General features: G+C 36.8%; 1 protein-coding gene across 1 annotated transcript; it reads left to right on the plus strand.

Annotated features, from left to right (window-relative positions):
• The first annotated feature begins 207 nt into the window (after positions 1 to 207).
• LOC110674323 (60S ribosomal protein L18a-like) lies at positions 208 to 648 on the plus strand. Its single transcript, XM_021838612.1, has one exon. The coding sequence runs from the start codon at positions 208 to 210 to the stop codon at positions 646 to 648; it is 441 nt and encodes a 146-aa protein (XP_021694304.1).
• Positions 649 to 21,157: the final 20,509 nt, after the last annotated feature.

A 21,157-nucleotide genomic window follows, 5' to 3' on the forward strand; every position in this document is an offset into this window, starting at 1 on the left:
ATCCTGTGCGATAAAACTATACATATTGTTCGTTTTTCTATCAGAAACCAGATGATATCCTTAAGGTGTTCATTTTACCACCCCTTCCCCTATTGTTTGAACTCGGTTCATATTTTAAAAGATTTTGTGCATTTTTATTCGCGGTACCCATAAACTATTGCAATTCCTTCAGGACGCGCACTCGATATTAGAGCTTAAGAAGTGTTGATGGAATATCAGGTCATTGCGCATAAGCTGTCCGAGAAGGATCGGAACCCTTTGCCGTTCAAGATCAAAATCTTCGCACCGGCCCAGATCGTGCTCAAGTGCCGTTTCTGGTGCTTCATGTGGCAGCTGTGGCAGTTTAAGAAGACCACCAGTGAAAACGTTTTGGTCAAGCGCATCCTGGAGAAGACTCCACTGCGCCTCATGAACTTAGGTTATGACTGCGCTACGATTCCTGCTGCAGTACGCACAACGTACTATCACTCAGTGCTACAGCGACACGGCTTAGCGACTCCGTGCCCGTGCCCACTCCATCCAAATAATCAACGTCAAATAGTAGAAAACCTCCAAGACCCGTTGTGTTCAGCAGTTCCACGACTCGAAGATCACAAGCGCTACCGGAAGCTTTTCTCGTTCTTCCAATCGGCTACCTACTACCAGTGAAAAATTCGGAGTCACCGTTCATTTTGCTGCTGATTCTACTCTTTTTAGTGGAGTGCTTCTAATTGCATTATAAAACATGTATAGTCAATTTTAGCTCTAATAAATCAATAGGTATAGGTAATATAAAACATGAAAATGTCATTTCATTTGATCCGTAATCCGAGATACTCAAATAATCTGAATTACACAAAACCTTGCGCAATAGCAGCTCTTTCGATAGCTTTCACCGATCACCGATTTGTAAACATGCGAAACCTGAGACACATATATCATGTGATGCCATTAACTTGAAATGTTCAATGATAATACGGTTTTATGGGAAATTCCGTTAAAAATATTTTCAGGTAGCTTCAGTACACCAATCCATCAAGATCCACTCATGGTCCGTGCAACAAAGATGAGTTAAATAGTTGCTCAAGTAAACTTACTTCCATCATGAGCAACGTAATGGAACATTAGTAGAAACTAGGTACCTGTTTGGAGAATCATTTCTTGGTGATTTCAGATGATTAGAACAGATGTTATCCAAACGCTTCCACCAATTGTTTAATTGGCCCATTTCCCAGATCTGTAATCCCATTTTGACCAAATTTAATATTTTTTTTCTGTTGCGGAAGTATTCGCGGACTTTTGAGTTATCATTTATTTGAATGTTTATTTATCTTCTGATAATAGTTGTTACGACGACGAACGCATTCTTTGATCGATTTTGTGTCGATTTTTGACAGCTGGAAATGTTTCATGTGCAGTTTACACAATTTTGTGAAAGATTTAATATAATCAAATAACCGTGATTTACGCAGCGTTTTACGTTTACGTTTACGTTTACGTTTACGTTTTACGTGAATACCCTTATTCTAACTATAACGACAATTTACGCATTTGCCAAAACATGTTGTATGCGACACATGCTGGAAGATTTCTAACTGAACTGTGAGCAGGATTCTTATAAAATCCAGGGCATCATTCACACAGAGTTTATAGAATGATTTTTAAATAATTGTAACGCTTTCGGAAACATTGGACTCAACAATCTTAAATTCCTAAACCAGTTTTACAGGAATGGCAATATTTCCACCACAACCGGTATTCTAATTTCAATCGATTCTAGTTTCTAGTCACTGAAACTGGATCAAATTTGTCGTCGAATGCTTCAGGATGCACCCAACTTCACATTTTTTAGAAGTTATAAGCTATCGGATTCGGACTACATTTTGCTTCTCTCAATCATTTTGTCGATCCCATGTAGGTTCCGTTAATTCGAGTATACCATATCAATGTAACCTGAAGTAAATGATCATTGTTTGACTCATTTATTGTCGAATTGTGTGTTGAGTTTTCGCTAAACATAAGTTATCATCAAAATATATCTTTTCTTTTTCTTGGCATTGACGTCCTCACTGGGACAAAGCCTACTTCTCAGCTTGGTGTTCTTACGAGCACTTCCACAGTTATTAACTGAGACCTTTCTTTGCCAAAGTTGCCATTTTCGAATATTGTGTGGCAAGTACGATGATACTCTATGCCCAGGGAAGTCAAGGAAATTTCCATTACAAAAAGATCCTGGACCGACCGAGAATCTAACCCAGACACCATCAGCATGACTTTGCTTTGTAGCCGCTGACTCTAATCACACGGCTAAGGAAGGCCCCCATCAAAATATATGTTATCATCAAAATTCGTGCAAAGTTGCTCATTTTGTTGAAATAACTGACAGAGAACGGTGCAAAAATTAGCGTTCTACAGATTTTTGAACAACCATTACTCTAAAACTAGCCATTTGATTTCAAATTTTCTTTCACAGTCTTGACTCTTCTTTTAATGAATAAAAATATTCTACATAGTCGTAGCAAGCAAAGTGTCTTAAGCACACCATCTACCCACCCCCCTTTCCCTCTTGAGGGAGGCTGAAAATATGACTTCCTAAAAAAAAGAGCGTCACAATGGTTCAGAGCGCATATCTCAGCCATCAAACAACGCTCTTTCCCTTTCCTGGTCTTGAGGCCAGCATTGCAGGGAAAAATCTAAAACAGAGTCGTAGCAAGGCAAATGGAGGATGGGGGGCTCCCATTTGGAGTGTTTACCAAATCTATAAAACAATATTTCGGTGCCGCTATGCAATCAATTTTTGATTTTGTTTCACGATTCAACACTTCTAGTGTAGATCTTCAATAGAAAAATACTATCTAGCTTTGCACGCTAGCCTGCTATAATATTTGAATTACCCCATTTTGATATTTCTTGCATACACTATAATTTTTATAGCTCAATCTAAGCAAGCTCCGCGAAAATGAAAATTTCTGATGTTGACTATGTGATGTCAGAGTTTTTCCACTCTTGTTTTCTTAAAACCTAAATTACAATTTTATCCTATTTGTTCAACTTTTTTTTTCTAATTATTTTAGGTTAAAATTATCCGATGATAATATGGATCGATGCACGAGTTCATTATTTGACGTTTGAGCGGTGCCGTGTTATTTACGTGACCATGGAAACCCGTGAATTCGGCACCGCTCGAACGTCAGATTAGTGAACTCCTGCATTGGTCCATTATCAACAACGAACTAAATTGGATTTAGGGCAAGTGTACCATTAGTGGTGCACCTAAGGGAAAACTGCTAAAACATGGTGATAAAACCATGAAATATATGATTTTAATGTATCAATCGATAGATCTCAAATCCTCCTATCACTCAAATGTATAAAAATCACGATTCATTCAAAATTTCACTGCAAACAGCCTTGCACCAATAATAGGAACACTGTTCCTTTAGTGGAGGTATGTTTTAAGAATGGTTCCTTTAGTGGCGCATACCATTGATTTCTTATGGGACCCTCCACTATGGGTACTGATGCACCACTATAGGTGCAAAGGAGCAAAAAAATTAAGCAAAATAATTGTTTTAAATTGTTTTTCGGTTAAAAATCATGGATATTATTCGATTACTCGCATCATTTTCACATCTTACATCATAGAAAAATATCACATAATCATTTATTAGTGCGAAACATGCTAAAACACACTACCTCCACTATTGGAGCTACCTCCACTAAGGGAGCGTTTGCCCTATATGGAAACAAATGAAGTAATTGCTTTTAGCTGCAGATGTCACTCTTCAATGTACCGCTCAGCAATTCAATGCAAAGCTAGTTGCATTATTAGGCCAACACTGGTGGATGAAATGTTATAAATTAATGATTCAGGCTACAAATCAAAAAGTAAAAATTTTATCGAGGCTGATGAAGTAACATTTTTCTTGAAATGCCTAAAGTAGTCTTGAACTTCGTGATAGCCACTTCAGTGAGAAGCCAAGACAAGCCTGCCTACGTTTTTGAATCGCGGGACAAATTTCTGAATAATATTGTCGGATGAGTTAAACATTTTGGAGCATGCGCAATTCTACTTTTTTAACATTTTCATAAAACAACATAATCTGGAGTAATGTTAAAGCTCAGCTTAATATTTTGTGAGATCTTGTCTACAACTGTGTCGAATGCTTCTTCGAATTTTGTTGCTACCAAGACTTCTGCCCAGTATTGTTATATAATCCTGCTCATTTTAGCGTGGAAACCCTGCCCAAGACATTCGAAGGCTTGTTTCAAGGATTCATCTCAGTATTAAGGTGGATTTATGCTCAGGATTCTATTCTATCCTCTCGTTAGTATTACTAAGAATGTGTCTAGCCAGTTTGATTAAAAAGCTATTTCTGATCGAGTTTCATCTTCATTGATCGGATAGTAAATTATTATTCCGCTGGATTGGTCCAATATTCATATGTACATATTGCAAATTTCATTGCTGTGTCAAACATTTATCGTTTTATTATGCACAGTGCTCATGAGGAAGAAGATTATCTAAACTAGGTACCTGAAATGAGATAAAAACTGTTTAAAACTTATCAATATATAAAAATCAAATGACGGAAAACCCATCATAACATTGGAATATTAAATATTTTTGACATTCCAATCAACAAACGCAAAAGATTGCGTACTAAGACCTAACTATAAAATCTGTAGACAAGAAATGTCAGTTCCGAATCATCCCTTGTTGTTTTATAGCCAGCGTAAAAAGCTGGATACATGGTCGTAGCTAGAAAAAATAGTAATGAGCGGCTTTCATTAAAAAATCGCCCAAAATTTTGAAACATTCATAACTTTGTGATGGATAAACCGATTTTTTATCTTCTTTTACCATTGGAATGCTTAAAGTTATGTCTCTCAGAGAAAAATAATGTTGCGCGTAGTCGTAGTAAGATATAAGATGTTTATGGGGTATGCCCTGTTTATTGATCTCATTTGCCTGTAAATCAAAGTTCAAAGCGATGCCATTAAGTTTTTTCCCCATAGAAAAACACTCAAAATTGTTTTAACTTAAAAACTAAGCTACGGAAAAACCTGTTTTCACCTGTTTGTAGTCCCAAATTCAACGCATTTACAAGTAGTTTTTAACATAAAATCAATTGTAGAAGCCAAGTAAAGCTGTTTGAATAGGAAAAGAATCTTCTGATTACACTTAGAATTTATTTTACCTAAGAAACTGTTAAGAACCCTTTTTCCTGAGTGTGTGAGTGTCAAAACCCAAAGCAATGTCAAGTAGTTATTTCCGGATTGAACTTGCATATAGAAGTTGAGTGAATTTGTTTGAGAAAAATTGAAATTTGTTTATAATTGAAGCGTTATATATTTAACCTAAGAAACTACGAAAAACCCAATTTAACGAGCTTGTTTGCCTGTAAATTAAAATTCAAAGCGATAACATTAAGTTTTTTCGACATCTTCTTCTTCTTTCTGGCGTTACGTCCCAACTGGGACAAAGCATGCTTCTTATGAGCTTTCTTTGCCGATTGACCATTTTTGCATGTGTACATCGTGTGGCAGGTACGAAGATACTCTATGCCAGTGTTTCCCAAACTTTTTTGACTTTCGCCCCCTTGAGACCAATATTTTTCGGAATCGCCCCCCTGATATGAAATTTAAACATTTGTATTAAGCGTTAAACTTACATTGAAGTATTGATCAACATCTCATCATAAGTATACCGAAATCATCATTAAAAAGTTTTCGGCTCACTTACTGCTTTTATGTCTTTTTTAATGTTTCTTAAGTTGTTATTATAAATTTACGAAACTTTGGGTAATGCATCATCGGCTGTTCTGGTAGCAGACCAATCTATATACAAAATATAAAAAATTTAATTATCCCGATTTTTTTTTTTCAATTCTTCATTTACTGAAGAATAACATTAAATTTAGATTTTATTAAAGCTTCGATCTATGCAATTTTATGTCGCTCAAGCCTATTTTTAAGCAGGGTGTTTTACGTATATGGCATTTAGTGATTTTATTATTGGAACCTGGTTTTTGTCCACCAAAGTCACATAAATTTATTTATAAAATTATTTGTATTATAAATACTGATTAGTATGCGTGTCAAAAAAATATCAAAATGAATAGTTGAACAAATGTTGTAGAAAGAATAGAAACTAAGGCTGCCTTATTGTGAAGATCCCCCATCAAAAAGTTACCAAACCTTTACACTTGGAAATAAATTTCAAATATCACCAAAAGTCTCTGCTTTCAAAATGTATCACATATTATTTTCAGCAAAAACCATTCGGATCTCAATGACAATCGTCAAATTTGTTTATCATAATTTAAAAAAGAAGCGATGACATAATTAGGTGTCAAATAAATTCTTTCTCAGATGTATATATTAATATATTATAATTAAAATATGAGTGTCACCTACACGGGTAAAAATGCGACACTCTAAAACAGGAGAAAGAGTCATGATTTTGGGAGGAAAGTGTGTTTTCATGTTATAAAAAAAAACACCACGACCAAAAGTCATGAAATCATGAAGCGTTTTACCAATAGAAATATTAGTAGTAGAACGCTAATAGCGCTGTTCTCACAAAACTTAATTAGTTTATTATCACCTTTAACTGTATATTTTCATTGTTTGTTCGATGCCATGTTGTAGTGGATGATTTAAACATTTATTTGACACTTTAAGGACCGGTACTCAAGCTGTCAGCGCGTGGCAAACTAGATGTTGGTAACACGAACAGTAGCGACATTAGCATTCTTAGGTTAATGCTTCTACTGTTTTACCGTAACGCCGGCTGTACGTTACGTTTTCAATTTTTAACGAAGAAAAATGGCAATTAAAATTCTCAAATCATGAAGCATGTATGCCGGAACAATGAATAAAATTCATGGAAACATAAGCAATATTCATGGATTTAGTCATCTGTCATTTATGATTCCTATTTTTGATACGAAAACTGGCAATTTCGGTCATGAAATCATGAAGCAGGATCTGATATCATGAACACAGTTCATGAAAACATGAGCACTTTTCATGTATTCAGATGCCTGTCATTTATGATTCCAATTTTGGTGCTGAAAAGTGGCAAGTTGAGTCATGAAACCATGAAGCAGGATCCCTGAATCATGAACTCAGTTCATGAAAACGAAACATTATACGTCAATTTAGAACCCAGTTTATATTTGCCATTGGCAAACAAATAAAATAAAGATTAAAATTGTTACTGCTTTTGTGCCGATAGTTTCGAAATAATCCGTGAAAACATTCAAAAAATGTCAACCTAACGAATGTGACATCTTTAACAGGAACGCAAACATTCGGTGGTTAGGTTTGTACGCAAAATGCTGTTTCGAATTGAATTGGTAAATGGTCCCTGGGCTGGTGGATTGCATGACTCATGGAACACTCCTTAATAACTCTGCGGATGTGGAAAGTGGAACTGGATCATCCGGCTGCCGAAGGTTTTTTGTGACCTGCTCTGTTATAGGACGTGGGGTATGCATCACTTCCGAACAGTTAAAATTGCCGACTAGCTTGTCAAGCAAAATCTTCGCTCAAAGTCAAACATTGCCCGGTTCTGCAAAGTAAGTAAGTAAGTATTGATTGATTGTGTCGTGGAACAATGTGGGAACTCACGAGAATTTCACCAAGAATGTCATCGATATGATGACAAGGTTCCGAAGAATTTAAACTTTTTCAAAACAAAACTATTTTTATTATTTCACTAGAAAAGATCACCGATCACCATGAGACACGTTGACTAAGGTGAAGAAAGTGACAGTTAGATTTGTGTAACGCCCTGAGTATACGAATTCTTGCATAATAGTCACGATTTCATGACTTTTTGTCATGATATCATGAAACATAAAATTTTATGAAATCATGACTTTTTGTTCATGAACCGGCAACAGATTTTTTTCCGTGTACAAACTTTGAATCTATTTTTGTTTTTCAATTGATCCCATTTTCGCCCCCTTTCTATCGTTTTCGCCCCCCAGATTCAGTTTTACAAATTTTCGCCCCCCTGGACCTGAAAATCGCCCCCAGGGGGGCGAATTCGCCCACTTTGGGAATCACTGCTCTATGCCCTGGGAATCGAGAAAATTTGCTTTACGAAAAGATCCTCGACCAGTGGGATTCGAACCCACGACCCTCAGCATGTTCATGCTGAAGAGCTGTGCGTTTTCCGTTTTCGACATAAATTTCTTTATAACAGATTAGTAAACATGTATCCCTTTCGGGACGGACCATATTTGAGTGATTATTTCAAAATTTACCTTATAAACTCATCATCTCGTAGAACAAAACATTCTTTATTTTGGCTATTCTATCACTCCATGAACTTTTTAGGGTCAAATTCAGACCAGCACAATTGTGCTGGTCCGTCCCCAAGGCGGTCGATGTTCGAAAAAAAAAAATATTTTTTTTTTATTTGTTTACAAAGTTGTTCAAGTCATGCCTTTTTAAAAAATTTTGGACCCGTATTTTTTTATTCCGTCATTAGGGTGCTCTTTCGTGAGATAGGGTGACCCAAAAATTCAGAAATAATTATGTTTTTTTTAATGCACATTGAAATTTAAAAAAAATAATGTACTTTAATAAATATGATTTTTTTTATAAATGGAACGAGAACAATGTACGAGAGATAAAAATACTTCATATTCTCTCTAAGATTCAAAGCATCACGTGACGATGACGTTTATCGAGATTATTCAAGAACTAGTCTACGTCATACAAAAATAGGTAAACATACATGTGTGAATAACTTGAAAACTAATTGGCTCAATCAAATCGTCTTTATTTTGCTATGTTTGTTTATATCCTCCTAAATTATGTGGGAATTTTCCTCAAAAATAATTATGCAATAAAAATTAAAATTGAAAATTATAATAAACCTTCGAATTGTTAACTGGAACACCTATAATAAATGAAAACCGAATTGAGAACTATATCATTTTATTCCACTACAGTTTGTATCCTTTGACAGTTACGCATAATTCGACCTCCACTATAAGGCCGTTGTCAGAGTCGTGTATTAGACTCGAAAATTAAATTATTTTTTTAGAGACTCCCTCCAACCTCTTTCACTCACTTTACCTAACATATACACTATCACTTTTGAAATCACATAGCTCTCCTTCAAATTATGCTTGAACGATGTTTTTGTTAAGGTTGGTAACATGGAACTAAGTTACTTTAAATAAGTGGAATAATTCATTTTATTCCTGGAGCTAAAATGGAAACGTCAAAATATTCAGTCTGCGTAAGCAGCTTTCCTAAAAATTCATGTAAATTTACGTCATATGTGCCCGACAGCTTGGACGTTTTTAAGTGCAAATAATTACCATAAAATTTCTTCTGCTTCTTTCTGACACTAAAGAAACCTGCTTCTCAACTTCTCATGAGCACTTCCACAGATATTACCTAACAGCTCTCTTTGTCAATCGACCAATGTTGCATGTGTATATCGTGTGACAGCTACGATCATACTCTACGCTCAGGGAAGTCGAGAAAATTCCCTTTACGAAAAGATGCTCGACCGGCTGGACTCTAACCTACGACCCTCAGCATGATCTTGCTTAGTATCTGCGTGTATACCGTATGGCTATCTGGCTCCCAATATCAAATTTACTTTATTTTATTTTTTACTTCGAGTCTATTTGCTTAAAATGGAATTTAAGTCATTGTAATACAGTAGAGACCCGATTTTGTCAGCCCCCCGATGAATTTTAGGCTTACAAAATGGGGAACCTGACAAAATCGGGACATATATTTTGTTTCTGTTTTTCAAATTTTAACGTGTTAACACTTCAGTCGTCGCGCTGTTGTATTTTGTACAACACTGTTGAAAAAACCTCGCTCTTTGTTCACAACAGCAGCGTGTGGCTCTGACGGTGTCAAACCGCGCGACGACTGGAAGGTTAATATTTGCTTATGAACTACGTTTACGATCTACATAGGGACATGGGCGTAGTCAGGTTTTTTTTGTTTATCAGGGGGAGAAACGCGGCCCTCACGATTTCATTCTCAAATTTCACACCAAAGTATCCCTTTGATCGGCAATTTTGCTCTGGCCTGTAAGACAACCGGCATCAATCTGAATCTTTGTTCTACCTAACCCTTGAATTAAGCCTTTTTCTTAGGACACCGCAATTCCTAAGAAAAATCAATCGAAAATTTTTTTTAGGTTTTTTTTCCAGAATTTCTTTTAAAATGGCATCAGTAATTGCCTCGAAGCTCTTCTTGGAATTCCTTTAAGTATAATTCATAGAATATTTCAACTGGAGATTTTTATGTAAATTTTAAAACATTTTTAAATTTTCATCCAGAACTGTTTTGAGAATTGTTATAGAATTGTTTTGAAAGTTTTATCAAGAATTTGACCTGGAATTGTTGTAAAAAAAATGTTTCCAGTATGAAAATTAAAAAAATATTTTTTTAAGAAACTTTCTTTAGTTTGCGATTTTTTGTGTTCTTAGAGGTCATAAATGACATTCGATAAAGTCGTGAATAAATATCTGAAATTGTTTCCATACCTATGGGATGATTAAATGCTTGAAAAAGATCTTCGTGAAATTCCTGGTCGAATTAATGAAAAATCTCGTGAGATGATTCCAGTAAGAATCCTTCATAATCGTAGCAATTTTGCAAAAAATAGAAGTGAAATTAGAGGAATTTCTGAAGGAATCTCTAAGACAGTTTTAAGAGGAGTTTTTGCAACTATTGATGAGTCTTAGGCCAAACTACATTCAGAATACTGTGAGCAAATTTCATCAAAATGTAGTTTTGAAGGCAAACTTTCAAGAGCTTATAGAGTTATTCAAGGCAGAAAACCAATAAAACATTAGGAGCAAATTTTAAAGGAAATCTTCGAGATATTACTTAAAAAAAAACCTGAAAGAATGTAACAAAATGTGACCAATGAGTTAAATTTCCAGTACAAACGGTTACCTGGTTCTCTAGATATGTGCTCTTGAAAATTCGAGGTTTGGCTTCGATGCATCTTAACCTTTAGAGAAATTTTTAGAGGAATTCATGAAATTACCTACATACCAAATTTCTTTTTCGTGAACTCGGCTGTGTTTTACGGTTTTTAATTTTTAACAAATAATTGCCAGGTTGCCAAGTAACGAAGCACGATTTACTGATACTCGAGAATGTATGTAATTCGTTTGTCGACTACTCAGCTGTGCATATCTCCATTGCGGACTGTTGATAAAACCTTCGAACAATGTCTGGCAAGATGTTTTCAAAAAGTCTGATGTTTGGTAGACTTTTTAAGTTTTATAATCTACCATGACGTAACTACTGCATAAATACGAGTGCTGGAGACAATCTTTGAAGAATTCAAACACAAGATTAATTCTCATAGTAAAATTGTTCTTTTGTACAGAGGGAAAGAGGATTGTCATTGCCCCCTCTGGCTACGCCCATGCGTGCATGACATCGAACATCGTCATCAGTATTAATGTAAACGGGTAGGGTAAGTGTACCAGTTTTGGCCACCCTAAGGAAAAATATTGTTTATTTATAAATCAAAAGACCTTTGGTTACTGTCTGGACATTAAACGAAAGCTTTCAATCCATGCTCAGCAGGGAAAATATAAAAACTCATCAGAAACTTTGTTTTTGTATTAAAAATGGTGGTGGCGAATACTGGACCACTTGCACCAGTATTCGCCACGATTTTAATTTCGGTTCCTGAATTCGCCACTTACGTTGATTTCTTATGGAGGGTGGCGAATTCAGGAACAGGTGGCGAAAAATAAGTGCAAAGGAGCAAAAAGTTTAAGGAAAATGATTTTTTTCTATTATTTTCTGAGAAAATTTTGCGGTTTCCAAGAATGTTTCCGTATCATCTCAAAGCAATTTAGCAAACACTAAACAATTGGCAACCATATATGAAGTAAAACGGTATAAAATCTGGGGTGGCGAATAACTGGTACATGGCGAATACCGGTACACCTTCCCTACTACATGACGAAGACAATTTTTGGATATATTCAAGATAGGCTGACAAAATCGGGTCAAAAAGCTGACAAAATCGGGTCAGTACTGTATTAGTTTTTAGTAGTGTGTAGGATTGAAAGAACTATGACGGATAACTTACATATAACAGGGAATTCAAAAACCCATTTAAAAATGATTGACAAAATCAATTCAATAACCATATTAAAGAATGAATTTAATTTTTGAAATTATTACATGCATATATTCCAGCTAATTTAAAAATTACATAGAACAATCAATTTTTTTTAATGTATTTAAATATTTGGAAACTTCTAGATTTGAAAATAAAGACACTGACAATGATTCCAATAAGACAATACAGAAGACAGCTGCAAACAGTAGACTTTTTGATTTTCCATGAGCTTTTAAAGTTTCGCAATCGGTGTGACCGTTAGATTACTAAGGAAAATGTAAAGCTCGACCATATTCGTAAGTTTGGTTTTCCCTTTCGTTTCGGTTGCATGTACATTTTTAGCTGTCAATCCTACTGTGGAAAGTTTCCTGGAAAGCATTATGTACGATTATGGCCTTTAAAGGAAGCATCACACGAGTCAACGGACTAGCATGCAACGCCAAATGGCACAATCGTAATACGTATCTGACGAAAAAAATACTGCAGCGGGAATTGAACCTAAACTTCTTTGATCGATACTACTAGTTACTTTGCAACACTATACGCACGGCAATAAAGTACAGATTTTTATTTTTAATATATCAGCTTTTCTAAGTCTCAAAATTCCAGATTTAGACAATATATTTTTAAACGTAAAAGGAATGAAACGATATTTTTTATATTTATTTTATATGAGCGGATATTCTAGACTTCATAACTTCATACATTGTTTGATAGTTAAAAAGACTATTTCAAACGCATTTCATACATCATAAACAACATATTTGCGAGTAATACCAGCAGGGGCCTTCCTTAGGTCCACGACTAAAAAGCAAGGCCATGCTGAAGGTGTCTGGGTTCGATTCCCGGTCAGTCCAGGATCTTTGCGTAATGGAAATTTCTTTGACTTCCCTGGGCATAGAGTTTCATCGTACTTGCCACATAATATACGAATGTGAAAATGGCAACTTTGGCAATGGAAGTTTTCAGGTAATAACTATGGAAGTGCTCATTGAACACTAAGCTGAGAAGCAGGCTCTGTCCCAGTGAGGATGTTATGCCAAGAAGAAGAAGAAAAAAAGACTAGCATGGGCTGCATACGTCAATAGTATGCCATTTAAAGGACTCTGTGGTTCGGAAGCAAATAGTAAGTAAAGGGTTTCAGCTTCAGTTGTCAAATTTCATAAATATTATGGCAGAAATTGAACCGGCATACATTGTAGAACACCAAAATGGATTTTTCGCGTCAACATGGTATTGATCGATTATCAAAGCAAGGGGAAATTCAAAAATTACGTCCATTGTTTTTGAGTCAATCTAAATCCTCCCCATGTCCAGTGTCCACCATCACGCTTTTGCCCACATGCACTGTCGCACTTTCATACACCTATACTCCCCTAAATGAATGACGTAATTTTTGAACGTTCCCCTAAACTTTTACTTTGTCTTAAACTTTGCTAAAGGAGATTTAAAACATTAAATGTGATTGCCAATCTATTTCAAATATGGACGCATAAAAAATAAAAGTTTTTAAACTAAAGCTATGAGTTTCTGTTACATAGTTTTCGAACGGTACATCATCCTTATGATTCGTATGAAATCACTCATTCATGTTTTAATGCAATATTATGCACTATTGTGGACATTAGAACCAGATTCAACCACTTAATTCGATCAAAATACTGAAAATGAAAATTGGTAGTCTACAACGAACATCGACCGGGTAAGTGCCGGCACCAGCACAATTGTGCTGGTCCCACTTTGTCCCTCCAGAAATATATGGCCATTGATAGGCCATTGTGTTAGCAAAAGGCTTGTGGTATTTTCGAATCATTTTCTAAATAATTTTGAGTATGTATGAAGGCATTCATGTAGAACGGTCCAAAATTCCACAAAATCGATTTGATGCGCCTCTAAAATTTTATCTAATTGGCTCATTTTTGGATAGATAACCTGTTTTGATACATAAATTCAGAATTTGATGAGGCACAGCGAGTCGGAGAACTTTCAAAAAGTGAACAGGCCTAATGCATATTACATATGAGTAATTCTCGCTGAAACCAGGCTGCCATCGGCACCCATCGTTAGAATTCCAATTTTATGTCACTGATCGCTAGTTTGCGATAAAACTTAAGGGTGGTCTTTTCGGTTTTCTCAAATTGGTGGACCCCTCGTACGCCAGCTAGCTGAACAGTTTGCGAAAAAGCCCATTTTTTCTAAATCTTGGGTATTTCCTCACGTGATATGTCTCATATTTCGCTTGGAACGCATAGCAAACTTAGTGGCATCGTATAGAGAAAGATTATAGCTTTCATTTAATAAAAAAATCTGGCGGCCTTCTTGAATTTTGTTAGAAAAATCGATTTATCACCATTAGCGCACCGCTCGAATGAATCGATTTATCACCATTAGCGCACCGCTCAAATGAAAGCTATATCCTCTCTCTATACGATGCCACTTAGTTTGCTATGTGTTCCAAGCGAAATATGAGACATATCACGTGAAGAAATACCCTATATTTATCAAAAATTGGGCTTTTCCGCAAACTGTTCAGCTAGCTGGCGTATAAGGGATCCACCAATTTGAGAAAACCGAAAAGACCACCCTTAAGTTTTATCGAAAAATAGCGATCAGTGACATAAAATTGGAATTCTAACTATGGGTGTCGATAGCGGCCTGGTTTCAGCGAGAATTGCTCATATGATGTAATTTGGCATACAATATAAGAGAATAGATGTTTTTATGAACAAATCTGTTATCTTATGCGACTTAATTTATGAATAAAGTTCATTCGAACGTTGCTATGAATTGATTAGATTTTCTTTGTGCGTGTATACGGAACGAAACAAAATGCACTGCTAAACTTAGAAAACAGCGTTTTATGCGGGGAAACTCACCAATCAAAAGAGTTCATACATCGTGTACAAGTAAACGACTAATTACGTCGGTTCTTATGCGACTTCAGGCATGTGTGTTGCAGCACAACGTGCGCAGGCTTCTGTCGGTGAGGACAACAGTTCTTACAAGAATGGAAGCCTTCTTGGACTTGGAGTTCTAAAAATTAAGCAGAAATGTACGATAAAATCAAAAACTTTGAATTGTTCGGACATTCTAACCTTCTAATAATCCTAATGCTTTTTCTATGTCTAGAAGATCAAGACCAGTAGAATAGCCTTCAGATTTATTGGAACGGATCAAATTTGTTACAAGTAGTTGATGAGTGGTCGAATGTCCAGTTCGGAATCCGAACTGTTCATTGAATTTCCGTTGATGTGGTCCATCGTTCTGATCAAAATTACCTTTTCAAAAAGTTTACTGATGCAGGAAAGCATCCAGCTAGCAGATTGTTGCGTGTGCCACTTTCTTCCTCCGATTTATCAATTTAGTTGAGTACACTTTGATGGAACGAAATCCCCAAACATATCGCGGCGGATCGTCGATGCCATAAGCGATCCCAATCGAATCCCGAAGCACCAATCGAATTTCGCCAATTGAAATCCAATCAAAACAAGGTTTCACCCTCCACCAAACACTTCCTCGGCACGTTTCCCACAATTCAGTGCAACCAAATCGAACATCAAATAGCACTCACCTTTATGGAGGAACTCAAATCGTTCGGCGAAACAATCATAGCATTGATTGATTGCGTTTCGTCGAGCTTTCCTAGTTTCACAAACGCTCGAACGAGGCAAACGGCTGTGTGTATGCAAAAGAGATAAAATTTTATAAATTGTATAAATCACGTGTAGCTGCACGGGTGGCGTTTCCGCTGGCAATCTTTCCCATCGGAACGTTTTATTCCGTGGAACACTTTTTTACGAGTTCGGTACTTGTCCCAGCAGCGTTGCACTTTCGAGCATGTTGGTTGGTAATAAAAAAGCCTATCCTTTCCGTTTCGCTGGCGAAGGGATCTTCAAGTGATACTTTGTTGCTTCATATGAGCAACTAATGGGAAACATGTGACAGTCGTTCCTGTGGATAAACTGAAGTGTTTTGGTGGGGTATCTTTTGATTAGATTTGATTGATTTATCAAAATTAGCACCGAATTTTTATTTTCATTATTATTTTGTTAGTATCATTTCAAACATAACATTAATTTCTCATATCTTGGTATTCTGTGTTGAACAACACTGTCATCCAAATGGTAGAACATTATTTCCGTGCTTTGTCCACGAATTCCTTTCCCAGTTTTCACTGAGCTCCTTCTGGGATTTCCACGAAAAATCATTCTCGGGATTATTTAACAGCTGTTTCCTGATGTTTTCTTAGGCTTTCTGATCTTATCAGACAATGTTTCAAAGAATCGCTATGATATTGCTAAAACAAATGTTGTTGCTCTCCTCATTTCTTCAAAATTCTATCTATAATATATATTTATTTCATTAAAATCGCTTAAATTTCAATAGCCCATCATTTGTTTTGGCAGCCATGATGGCATTGCAGCTCGCAGTTTCAAAGTAATAGAACTCAGTCCACATAGCTAATAATAATTCTGAAAAGTATCACTGTATGCGCCTACATGTTGAAAGTAAGCTGATACTTTTTCAGCAAAGTTAGTACAAAACAAACAAATTTTCATTAGGGAAGGTGTACCGGTATTCGCCATGTACCAGTTATTCGCCACCCCAAATTATAAACCGTTTTATGAGATATATTGTTGCAAATTGTTTAGTGTTCGCTAAATTGCTTTAAAATGATACGGAAACGTTCTTGGAAACCGCAAAATTTTCCCACCTCCATAAGAAATCAACGTAAGTGGCGAATTCAAGAACCGAAATTAAAATCTTGGCGAATACTGGTGCAAGTGGTCCAGTATTCGCCACCGCCACTTTTAATACAAAAACAAAGTTTCTGATTATTTTTTATATTTTCCCTGCTGAGCATGGATTGAAAGCTTTCGTTTGATGTATTGACAGTAACCAAAGGTCGTTTAATTTATGTATAAACAATATTTTTCCTTAGGGTGGCCAAAACTGGTACACCTACCCTAATTCAAAATTGTGGACTGAATTAGTAACAATCATCAACAACGCATACACATTTCACTAGCAGCCTACCTCGCTTTATTATCGGACTGTCTTTTTTTTAATTTCTTTATTAGTATCATTCCAAACATTACATTCATTATTTCTAATATCTAAGTGTTCTGTGTTATTAGACAACACTATCATCCTAATTTGGTAAAACAAATCTAAGATTTTATTAACATTTTGTTAACAACATATTACATTTCATTTGCCGTAGCAGTTCAGATTTTTTACAGGTGAGTTGATTTCACCTGCTTATAAGAGAAAAAAAAAACCTTTTTAATATACTTAACCTAACTTAACCTAAACATATAACGCATTAATCGTGGCAATAGAAGATTGTAACGATTTTTTTTGAGTTGTGTTTGATCTTCCGACCTTGACGCTTGCTCCTGCGCGGGCCGGCGATGAGGGCAGGATCAAACATGTCGCGCGTCGATCGAGTAAAGCAAAAAAGTGCCGCTTTCGATTAGTTCTTTATGATCTTCCAACATTGACGCTTGATCCTGGGCAGTGCTTCAAGAAAGCCCGAGTAGTCGTCAGTTGTTTTCCATCACGGGTCGCGCGCCTATTTTCTCTGAGTGCTTTTATATAGCCGAGCAAACGACTGAGGCTGAAAGTGGATTGTTGCTGCTCAATGATGACGGATCAATTGGTGAGCTCATTTCATGCTACTGTTCCTATTCTATAAAATATGTATGACTGAACCGTTAATCGTTACAACGGTGAGATGGAAATATGATGTTTCAAAAAAATATGAATGGTTCGTCACTGTGAGTGTCGACATAAACTCTGATTCATAAATTATTTATGTCTAAATTTTTTTTTATTCAATACACCTTCTTCTTTTTACCTTTATTTTTGTAATCAAAAATAAAACTTTGAATGGTTCGACACTTCAAGTGTAGACTTCCGAAAGGTTCACTTTATTCAACAAACTTTGAAAGGTTCGTCACCTCAAGTGTCGGCATAATTTTTCTCTACATAGATATTGTTCATATCAAATGAAAATATTATATTTACATATAAGCATGTTTATATCTCACAAAAAATTATTTATTATGGTCTAATCGCTTATCAAAGTGCATCCTGTGACCCAACGATCCTTGAGCATGTATATATCTCACAAATCATTATTTATCATGGTCTAATCGCTTATCAAAGTGAATCCTGTGACCCAACGATCCTTCCCATTAACAAACATCCCTCCCAGTAACCTTTGTGGAGATGCAGAGGCAAACACGGTCTCCAAATAGCAAAGGTTACATACTAACATTCCTTCCCCCAATCCCACCTGACTGCAAGGACGTGGCCGGCGCCGTTATTGACCCTGTATAAATAGAGGCACTGAATTATGCACACTGAAGAAGATTATGGCCAATCCCAGCTGAACTTCTAGTTGATTCTTTGTGCATTTTCACTGACTTCGGTCAATCACGGAATAGCAACCATTGATATGTGTAGTCAGTCTAAGCTAAGCTAAGCTAAGCTAAGCAATAGAAGATTGTAACGATTTTTGCCTGAAATTATTAATTATTTTATTTGACATTTGTTCCAATGTTTCAACATTGGATATTCTATGTAACTCATTGGTACTATACCAAGGAGGAAGCCTCAGAATCATTTTCAAAATTTTATTTTGAATTCTCTGCAGAGCTTTCTTCCTGGTATTACAACAGCTAGGCTAGTCCATATTGGTACAGCATACAACATGGCTGGCTTGAAAATTTGTTTGAATATCAAAAGCTTGTTCTTAAGACGAAGTTTTGATTTTCTATTAATAAGTGGATAGAGACATTTTACATATTTGTTACATTTGGCTTGAATGTCCTCAATGTGATTTTTGAAAGTTAAATTCTTATCTAGCATGAGCCTTGAGATACTTAACTTCATCTAACCAATTTATTGGAACCCCTCTCATCGTGACAACATATCTACTTGAAGGTTTCAAAAAAAGAGGTTTTGGTTTATGTGGGAATATTATTAACTGAGTTTTGCAAGCATTAGGAGAAATCTTCCATTTTTGCAAGTATGAAGAAAGAATATCCAAACTTTTTTGCAATCGACTACGCAGGCTTCGTCCTTTGGCGGAGAGGCCTGTGTCATCCGCAAACAACGATTTTTGACATCCCTGAGGTAATTCAGGTAAGTCAGATGTGAAAATATTGTATAATATTGGTCCCAAAATGCTGCCTTGGGGAACACCAGCTCTTACAGGAAATTTTTCAGATCTGGTGTTTTGATAATTAACCTGAAGTGTACGATTTGACAGATAACTTTAAATTATTCTAACAATGTATGTTGGAAAATTAAAGTTTTTTTAATTTTACGATCAAACCTTCATGCCAAACACTGTCGAATCTTCTGATTCTGTGTGATTGTTTGCTTATAGGTATAGCCGGCAGATTTAAATATTAGAAAAAGTATTACTTCATATTACGTATTACGTAAAAACAAATCATATTCATCTACAGTTCTGTTAACTATGTTTTATAAATGCGGAAAGACAAGTTGAAACAGGGAGGACGGGAGAACGAATCAAGGAAATAGAAAGATGGAAAGAGAAAGACGAGAAGATTGATCCAACGAATAAAAGAAAGAGGAGAGATACAGAGATTTTCAGAGGAAGCTATCGCATCGGAAAAGGAGTGGAAAAGCAGAAAATGGTGAGATCGAATCAATTATATTAACATGCATATTATCATGAATATTAACTAAATACGCGCCAGGTATAAAGAGGAAATCTTTAAACCAGGAAGTGTGAATATATTGCCATTATCCATTTGATAAAGACAATATATACATGCGGGGCTTATTGTAAGAGAAAGTGACTTCTGAATGGACGTGTCTCTCCAGCCATTCTGAAATGGGTCATGGAATCTGCAATAGAGCTATCGCCATCTAACTCCCGGACTAAAACTTTTTTTCAAACAAAGAATGTTCTGAAGTGCAGAAAGTTTTCTTCCATAATACCACTGCCGGACAGTGGGGGTTAGAAGGATTACACACACACACACCATTGGAGTGCCAACCGGCACATTAGGATCGATGCCAATAAGATCCTAATTACGGCATACTGGCTGCAAGGACAAGGACAAGGTCAAGGACTGTATCAACACGACGTTATAGAGCTGACAATCGCTCTATTCCACTTCCTTAGTAAGAATGGGTGACACTATTCTGAAACGGCAGGTGGGCTAATGGAACGGTTGCCCCCGTCCCGTTAAAACCGTGGCAGGCCTCCTAGTACGTTCAAAGCTCGCCACCTTAGCTGGTGGAAGTAGGCTCAGATGGATATTCCTGACTAGCGTCGATCTGGCTCTGAACCCGGTACCCCATGAAGGACCGTGTCAGCCCTCGCGTGGACCTCACTGCAAGCAAAGGTACCCATGGGATCACAAGGACGACTACTTACGACGGGTGGAGATAGCGGCTTGGAGGGGGGACCCTTAAGCATGGAAGTTAACAACATCAACGTAGGTGAAACAGCGAATCCGTTCGCAAAAAGTGGCTTGCCGAGGTCGCCACCGAAGCAATGCCAACAGCAGGAGCTGGAACAGCAGCAGCTGGAACACCAGCAGAGCGAAGATGAACTGCACGAGCAGCGAACACGTGAACAGGAGCGGCGGGATAAGTCGCAAAGTGAGCAGGAGCAGCGTGAGAGACAGCAGCAACATCAGCTGCAAAGTGCGTGGAAGTTACCCCCGAGGCAATCGAAGGTGGAAGCGGCGAAAACCGTCGTAGATGAGCTTCGGGAATTCGTCGATAAGAGGCACAACGTGCACAAAGACATTAAGGACCTCGTGGCAAGGATTCAAGGAACCCTCGGATCCGCCGTCAAGGACTGGAGGAAAGTGATGCAGAGGATTGAAGCTGTTGAAACCGAGTTAGCGGCGACCAAAAAGGCCCTGGCAGCTGCGGTAGTGCAGCCGGAAAAAACCGGCATAGCCCCTCGGAAAGACAGCAAGGGGAAAGAAAGGTCAGCGGGAATAGGAACTACGCCAAGTTTCACCCCCAAAAGACATA

The sequence above is a fragment of the Aedes aegypti genome, chromosome 1 (genome assembly GCF_002204515.2).
Source record: "Aedes aegypti strain LVP_AGWG chromosome 1, AaegL5.0 Primary Assembly, whole genome shotgun sequence".
Taxonomy (NCBI): domain Eukaryota; kingdom Metazoa; phylum Arthropoda; class Insecta; order Diptera; family Culicidae; genus Aedes; species Aedes aegypti.

Excerpts from the sequence above, each read along its gene's own strand:
- LOC110674323 (XM_021838612.1), top strand. The coding sequence starts at position 208 with ATGGAATATCAGGTCATTGCGCATAAGCTGTCCGAGAAGGATCGGAAC.